Source organism: Diabrotica undecimpunctata, chromosome 10 (assembly GCF_040954645.1).
Source record: "Diabrotica undecimpunctata isolate CICGRU chromosome 10, icDiaUnde3, whole genome shotgun sequence".
NCBI classification, from domain to species: Eukaryota; Metazoa; Arthropoda; class Insecta; order Coleoptera; family Chrysomelidae; genus Diabrotica; species Diabrotica undecimpunctata.
Window position 1 is genome coordinate 27,824,812 of NC_092812.1, and position 8,825 is coordinate 27,833,636.

Consider the following 8,825-nt stretch of genomic DNA (forward strand, 5'->3'; position numbering starts at 1 on the left):
TTGGAATCTCCATCGTAGGGTTTAATATTTTTTAATTTTGATTTGAGAAAGTCCCAGTTAAGGGGAGTTTGAGTTTGAGTTGCAGTAGCCATATTTTCAAATAAAATTATTTGTCAAAATATTTCACAAAATTGTATAGAATTATGTATTATAAAAAAATATATATACGCAATATAAATATTTTTCAAAGATTTCAAAAAAAATTATTCAATAAAAATAAATATTTTCAATAACATAAATATGTATTAAAAATGAATAAAAAATATCAGTATTCTTATTCAAAAAATTCAAATTCTTATTCAAAAATTAATCTATCTATCCTCACAAATGTATGAAAGGAAAGGCGAAAAGGAAAGGCACTTACAGTTATCTGGAGCACCTGCTTCTCTTCTCCGAACTTTTGCTTCCTCTGGAACTCTGCTTCTTCTCGTTGATACCACTGTAGGGTAGAGGTTCGATTTGGATACGCACTACGATGTTGAAACACCAAAAACCGAAAAAGTTCTATCACTTGATGTGTAAAATGTTCTTTTCCGATCCGCACGTATCCTACTGACTGCGCCAATTATAACTTTGTGTTTTGAAACGGAGTTTTTAAAAATTATTTTATTTACAAATTTACAAAAGTTAACAAACAAAAGTTATGAAACAAAAACTATGAAGCAAAAGTTAAGTAGCAAAAGTTTACTAGCAAAATATATGAAGCAAAAGTTATCTTAATTGAAAAGTCCCTCTATTTATAATATTCTATTGCGTCGTTTCTATTCTCCTATAATGTGCAGATTCTGTGGAATCCAGTGGCGTAACTAGTGTAAACATATAAATTTCACTTTATGACCAAATCATATGACAAATCACATGATAAATCATGTAGTGTAAAGTGTGTATTACATGGTTTCTACAGTGTGAATACGCAAATGGTTATTTAAAGCAAATTTCTGAATAAACTGCTTAAAACAGATATAACATCTTTAGGGTGTTTCTCCAGTGTGTGTCATTAAATGTGATTTTAATTGAGCTGTTTGAGAAAACTGCTTATAAAAAATCTCACACATGTAAGGTGTAAACAAATATCAGACTTTCAAGATTTTTCTCCAGAGTGTGTATATAAATGCGTTCTCAAATACCGCTGCTGAGAAAACTGTTTAAAACAAATATGACACTTGTAGGGTTTTTCTTCAGTGTGTGTCACCATATGTGCTTTCAAATTGCCTATTTGAGCAAACTGCTTAAAACAAATCTCACACTTAAAAGGCTTTTCTCCAGTGTGGGTACGCAAATGGCTATTTAAAGCACCTTTCTGAACAAACTGCTTAAGACAAATATCACATTTGTAGGGTGTGTCTCCTGTGTGTGTCCTCAAATGTAATTTTAATTGACCTGTTTGAGAAAACCGCTTAGAACAAATTTCACACATGTAAGGTGTTTCTCCAGTGTGTATTACCAAATGGTTTTTCAAACTACTTTGCGAAGAAAACTGTTTAAAACAAGTATCACACTTGAAAATTTTTTCCCCGGAGTGTATCAATAAATGCGTTTTCAAATAACCTTGCCGAGAGAACTTTTTAAAACAAATATCACACTTAAAAGATGTTTCTCCAGTGTGTGCTACCAAATGGTTTTTCAAATTACTTTGAGAAGAAAATTGTTTAAAACAAACATTACACTTAAAGGATTTTTCTCCAGAGTGTATCAATAAGTGTGTTTTCAAATAAAATTGCTGAGAAAACTGTTTAAAACAAATATCACACTTGTAGGGGTTTTCTCCAGTGTGTGTCACCAAATGTGCTTTCAATTGCCGTCTTTGAGAAAACTGCTTAAAACAAATCTCACAGCTATAAGGTGTTTCTCCAGTGTGAATACGCACATGGATACATAAATTAGAGTTATGAGCAAACTGCTTTAAACAAAATTCACATTTATACGGTTTTTCTCCTGTATGAGTGCGCAAATGGTTATTTAAACTACTTTTCTGAATAAACTGCTTAAAACAAATATCACACTTGTAGGGTGTTTCCCCAGTGTGTGTCATCAAATGTGCTTTTAATTTAAATATTTGAGAAAACTGCTTAAAACAAATATCACACTTGTAGCGTGTTTCACCAGTGTGTGATATAAAATGGTTTTTCAAATTAGTTCGCGAAGTAAACTGTTTAAAACAAATATCACACTTGAAGGATTTTTCTCCAGAGTGTATCAGTAAATGCGTTTTGAAATAAAATTGCTGAGAAAACTGTTTAAAACAAACATCACACTTGTAGGGTTTTTGTCCAGTGTGTGTTATAAGTTCTTTTCCAGTTTGAATTTTTATATTATTATTTAATGTACTAGCTTCATGGTGTTGAATTATATATTTTTCCTTAAGAGATAAATGTTCTGTCTGCTCAGGACAACCTAAAATGAAAGTCATTTATATAAATTTTACTACTTGAAAGAAATAAATGGAATAAATAATTTAAAACATAATAAAATGACAGGTATTTTAAAATATTGGTATATGATATAAATATTGATTAGAGGAATGTGCTTTTTATTGACTAGACTGTCTTCCCGATGCATCACGCATAACGTAACTTAAAGGTAGGTACACATATGCGAGCCGAACTGTTCGCGAACACTATATTCGTATAATTTGTACGGCGGGACGAACCGCTTGCGAGTTGTTCGTTCGTCGCTCGTCAGGAACCATGACCTGTCGGTTTTTGGGACGAACACAAAGGATATTCGCAGTTCAATTTGGACGGTGTTCGCAGCGATATTGTTTGCGAGCGAAATAGGTGACAATGATCATGCCAACAGAAGACTTTAAACGGAAAATGATAACCCTATTGGCATCGTTTAGGCGCGAAAATATATCCATAAATTATATTTCACCAGATTGTGTTCATTAAAAATGAATAAAATAAATTATATGCACTTCTATACAAACAATACTGTTACTTCGCACGACTTGGTTCGTCGCTTTCCATGGATCGTGACGAGTTTGCGATGAGTTCGCTGTAAACATATTTTCAACGAACTGTTCGCGAACAGTGCGGCTCGCATATGTGTACCCATCTTAATATTTAATTGTACAAAACAAAAAACAATAACTACTACTGAAATTCAATATAGTCGTTGATGACCTGATTCATGGGCTTAACAAACGGTGAAGGAATCCGGATCCTGGGTTCCGCAGACAATATTCTAATACTGACTATACTCCTTTTACCCTATGTTATACGAATGGTTTTGCATGCAGTTAAATTGGAAAATACTTGCCAAGTTGCTGGTATATCCAAATTCGAATAAAATACATCCAAGTCTTTACTTTCTGCAGACACTGTATTAAATATAACCTTGAAACAAATTGGCAGTAAATCACTTCCGAGTTTTCAGCAAAACACAATGTTTAAACAAGTGTAGTTCAGTAATACCAAAGCTATTGAGAGTATGCAGTCCAGTAATTAGACTGAAGGTACTTTATCGTTTAACTAAAACACACCACAAAATCCGAATTGAATTCCCGAAACGCTTTTTTGTCACTTAGCAAACGATTTGTCCTATTCACTGTCTGATATTTCACTATCAGAGTCGTCACTATCTGAATTGTCTATCCGAATAATTAGAGGCCGGACCTCATCTATAACTCGCTCGGTCTGAAAAGACTGAACGATTATGTCTTCCGTATGTCTAATACAATTTTGCCATTGTTCTGCCTTTATTTGTTCTAGCGATTCTTTCTATAAACTAAGAACGCTAGCGTCATCTGTTGTTTTGGATGCATGTTTATCATAAAAATTTTTGGCTATACCCCAAACTAACTCAATTGCATTATAGTGGCAACGGTAGTGCGGAAGTCGAAGAACTTCATGGCCATATTTAAGAGCCATTTGGTCAGTAACAAATTTCTTTTGGATTTTGTGTTCTCTACACCTTTGAAGTAAATCGACTTTTAACAATATCTCACTGTGATAAATTTTCTTTTTTGTCAACCACAACTTTATTTCTTCTTTCGTCCAGCTGCTTGATGGAAATCTCTCTTCTACTCTTGAGTGGTAGGATGCATTATGTAACATTATTATGGATGGTCGCTCCAATTTTTTTAATAAATTTTCTTCAAACCATTCTTCAAAAATATTTGCATCCATATTTCCATGGTAATCACCTGTATTCTTTGTGGACGAAAAAATTAATTTTTAATTAGTTTATTCCTGACGCTAGTCCTATCTAAAAATAGGACAAATGTGTAAAATGTACAAGCAAATAAACACCTGTAGATCAACTGAGAACATGAACCTGGGACGCAGCTATGTCATTACTGTAGATTTGGCAATTGAATATGGCAGACACTCACAAGCACCCATCCACCCACCTTCTCATCCACTATCTGACACAGATGCTCCCAGGACATGGCTGTTTTCGAGCATATCTTTATCGCTTTAAACGTAACAATTCTAAAGAGTTCCCATCAACATTCAACTTGCTGCGCAATACTCTATAAGCAGTTATCAAACAGAAAATTCGCCCAGAGACCATAGCAGAAGAAATGCTTTCATCAAAGATAACTTGGGATGCAATCAGCACATTCCCTCATGATCTTCACCGCTATGAAAAAATATGAGCTGAAAATAGACGGCTAGAAGGAGAGAAGCAATGACTTCAACAACATAAAGGAAGAGCAATAGCTAGACCCTCCCCCCGTGTATAGTACCTTGTGAAAAACAGAGGCAGAATTGATTACAGTAGAAATAATATTATTTAGTAATTACTTATTGTTTTACTTTTCTCACCTGGTTCTTCCTTTGGTTCATCTTTCAAGATTTCCAGATCTATTGATGTTGATAATTCACTCTCGTAATGTTTTTGGTCATATTCATCAAGTTCTTTCTTAATTTCAACTTCCATGTTACTAATACAAACCAATGTTATGATAGTTGCTAAATCTGTAGTAAACTGTAAAAAAATCTGTAAATAAACATTGTAGTGTACTATATTATGTTTGACTTGACTCTGTTATGAGGTGAAGTGAATAAAAATATACTTAATTATGGTAACATCTATTGATGACTTGGTGAGGGAGGTTTGTGATTAACAATTATAACAAAGGAGATCAAACTCTTGTCACTCTATGACAACAGCAAAGCTTTGCACAACAGCCTAATAATTGAGAATTGCCAGAATAAGAAGGATAAAATAGAGGAAAAAGATTATACCTATCTGTTTATAATTTGAACAAACTTGACTATTGTTTAAGACTGCTTTTTATCTAAATGTTGCATTTATTTATGGAAAGGAATTTATTTATTATTTCCACCTGTATTAAATTGATATTTTTTAATATAGATATCACATTAGTCATTAGTTGTTTTTTCACTTCTGTATAAAGTCCTATATATTGGATATACATATTCAAACACATTCACAAAAAGGAACAGGAATTGCATTGATACAGAACAGATGAGCTGCAAATAAAACATGACCAATACATAGTCTGATGATGTTCCCCTCCCAGTTCTACAAAATTATTTCATATTTTATACTGTTAATTGCTTTTCCAATTATATTATCAATATACTCCAGTTTGTGGGATAAGAAGACCCCTAGATATTTGACTTATTTTTTAAACAAAATTATATTTTAATTAATGACCAGATCTGGTAGGTTGTTAAATTGTAATTTTCTTGAAAACCAAATAGCCTTACTTTTATTTACCGAAATTTGCAGATTGTGAAGGTTGCACCATTCATTAATGTCTGATTTGAGGTTAATGGGGGTGGAGCACAAAATGGGCCTTTGGCTATTACGTAACATAAGAATTAGACCATCAGCATATGAAAGTAGGGAGACATGATCTGCTATTGCATTGTATATAGATTTTATATAAATGTTGATATAAATATTAGACTTAGTGGGGATCCTTGGGAAGTTTGAGATGGTCCTATGAGATGATTTTTATTATCTTTGATAGATTGAAAAGTTAAATTGATCAGATCTAGTGAAATGAGAAAATCTTGGTTGATAAAATAAATAAATATTTATATCATCATATGCTGATTTCATGTCCAGGAAAATTGCCAGGGTTTGAAGGTTATCAGTGAAAGCTTATTGTATAAATGAGGTAATGATGACCAAATTTTCCTACAAACCCATCCCTTTTCTACAGCATGTCTGTACGGGATTGAAATTCTTGTTGTTTTATACAAACCATTCTATTCTATTTTTGAGAATTTGTTCCAAAGTTTTACAACAAGATGAGAGGACGATGAGTCTATAACCATCTCTTATGTTAGTAGGTTTTTCGGGTTTTAAAATAGAGAGAACAATTGTGTTTTCCATGTTGGAGGAATAGGTGTTCTCCTGAGATAAGAATTAAAAATGTCTTTTAGGAAGTTAAACATTCTCTAGGAAGATGTTTAATCACAGAGAAAGAAATATTATCAATATCATCATGAGTTAGGGATGTGTAGTTCACCATCAAAATAGTTGAAATGAATGATTCTTTCAACTGAACTAATTGAACTAGTTCATTAATTTTCATAGAACTAGTTCACTGAAGATTTGCATTATAAATTATGTCTCAACTTCTAAAGAAGAAAATAATGAATGAATGAGATCATATATTTATTATTTTGTGAATGGGATGGACTGACTAGTTTAAAAAAAGAAATGCTGATTAGCCTCAGATAACAGATAATAATTCTTATGAATGTGACAATAACATAAACAGTCTTATCTTAATGTCATAATGGTTCGGATCTTATGGCCATGTATTGGCTTGGACATTGCCATGCTGTGTTGTTTCTTGTATTGTAATTTTGCAATAAAAAATTTTAATTGTGGTTAAAATGATTGATGCATTTACATAAAATATAATTTTATGTAAAAGTGAGAATAAAAATTATTTAGTGTTCCTAGAAAATTCACTGATTTTTTTTGTAAAGGTTCTTTTAGAAATAACCTAATTATAGATACCTATGAATTTAAATATATGTAAATATAAAAATAAATCATATGTGAACCATATTTATATTTAAAACGGTTAATAAAAAACAAATCTTAATAATTTGTTGCAAATAAAAAAAAATGTTATTTGCAAAACATTTGAGAAATAAATTTAAAACATTTAAATCTAAACATATGATTGAAAGAAATGGTTCCAAACCCGAACTACTTGTACGGTAGTGTAAGACTGACTGAAAACCGAAGAAAACGGGCGGCCGGCGCCGAGCTTGTGTGATGATTGAGACTTATCAATTGTGTGCCAAATGTTTGGTATTTGGTGACAAAGTATTTAAAAAGTATGAATATAAGTGATTCAACTTTGTTTATATCTGATTTTTCAGATAAACTATGATCCATATTCTTCTGAATTGAACTGATGGATGGAATATTATTGATATTATCTATCCTTTGACTGTTAAATTTAGGACTACGCCATTGCCTGTGAAAGAGATTCTTCCATCAGGGCATGTGAATAGTTTATTATAAGCTATCATATCTAAGGGGATGGGAGATTAGAATAAGATTGAATGGTGCTTTCTATCCAAAAGTTCAATGAACTGCACATTGTTTTCGATGCAATGGAGAAATGTGGCACAATAAAAATTAAGCTCACTCAAACTTTCATTCAATCATTGGGCAACCTTTAGTATTAGCTTTAGACGATTATTTATATTCCACAATTTGCAATATTGATCAATACAATTGATGGTCTAGGGGACACAATACTACTGTATATTAGTTGTTATTCAATTGTTTAGGTTAGAGCGATGCCACACAAAACCAATGAATACATTTATATATACGCATATTTTGTATCTTAAATCTGGGTGGGACCTTGGAGAAACTGTCTACTTTGTTAATTATTCCTATTAAGTATATAATATGTTGTAGGATAGGGTTATAAACAGAGGATTGTTAGTAATAGCCTTATTATATATACATACTTTTAGTTTTTCTATTTTCCAACAATAGAAAACATGATTCATATATGATTCATATTTGATGATACAATATACAATACAATAATACAAATAATAAAAATAAATATACAAAGCGAAGCTACCAAGCCTGATGACTATTGACATTGACATGTAATTGACATTTATGCTGAGCATACGTTGTTCCGTGATCACACTATCAAAGAATGTCTAGATATTCTTTAATACCATCATGTCATACCATGGTACAATGAATACACAAGGTATGATACATAATGTTCCAAAATCGGTTCGCTTTCGCGCATGACGTAGTCAAGATCGCTTATTCCCGCAACATTTGAATGTAGTTGTATAGGAAAGACTTTTAATTTTAAGTTTTTTTATATAATTTGGCTAATTTAATTATAGTAATTATAAAGAGATGATAAAATTATGTTATTATAATATTTATCCTTTATAAAACATAGATATCCTTTATAAGACAAGTTTTAATTATCTTTTATTACACGTAGGTACAGGTTAATTAACTTATAGGTACTCCAGAGTTCGATATTTCAGATGTTTAAAAAGATACAGAAAAGTGGTAATGGAGGTATACAAAATTTGTACGTATATATACCTACTGAACTAAACACAAAATCAAAATAAATAATAACAAAGTCAACTTTATTTGTTTATTTATATCGAATGAGCTAGCTGGCCATCGAATATGAGTGTAATGAGGGCACACAATATTGCACAACATTTAAAATGACATTTTTGTAATATTTACACATAAAATTATCTTGGTATTTTTTATAATAATGATAACATTGTATATTTTAACAATGATAACATGATTTAACAAAGAAAAATATGTTATTTTGGAAGATGCTAAATTGATTTCCTCCGAAACAGTTCTTA

General features: G+C 31.5%; 1 protein-coding gene across 2 annotated transcripts; it reads right to left on the reverse strand.

The window, feature by feature from the left end:
• Window positions 1-795: 795 nt before the first annotated feature.
• LOC140452356 (uncharacterized) lies at window positions 796-8,052 on the reverse strand. 2 transcript variants are annotated; one of them, XM_072546562.1, is made up of 3 exons: window positions 7,929-8,052; window positions 4,773-4,947; window positions 796-2,394 (listed from the first exon to the last, which is right to left on the reverse strand). In XM_072546562.1, the coding sequence occupies exons 1-3, from the start codon at window positions 7,968-7,970 to the stop codon at window positions 1,082-1,084; spliced, it is 1,530 nt and encodes a 509-aa protein (XP_072402663.1). In that variant the 5' UTR covers window positions 7,971-8,052; the 3' UTR covers window positions 796-1,081. The 2 variants fall into 2 exon arrangements, with proteins under 2 accessions (XP_072402663.1, XP_072402664.1); XM_072546563.1 differs by having other exon boundaries at window positions 4,773-4,935; window positions 7,929-8,049.
• Between the last annotated feature and the right edge of the window lie 773 nt (window positions 8,053-8,825).

Excerpts from the sequence above, each read along its gene's own strand:
- LOC140452356 (XM_072546562.1), bottom strand. The coding sequence starts at position 7,970 with ATGAATCATGTTTTCTATTGTTGGAAAATAGAAAAACTAAAA. Across the intron at positions 4,948-7,928 it reads GGAAAATAGAAAAACTAAAA|ATTTTTTTACAGTTTACTAC; the intron begins GTATGTATATAT and ends GTTTATTTACAG. Across the intron at positions 2,395-4,772 it reads TGAACCAAAGGAAGAACCAG|GTTGTCCTGAGCAGACAGAA; the intron begins GTGAGAAAAGTA and ends CTTTCATTTTAG.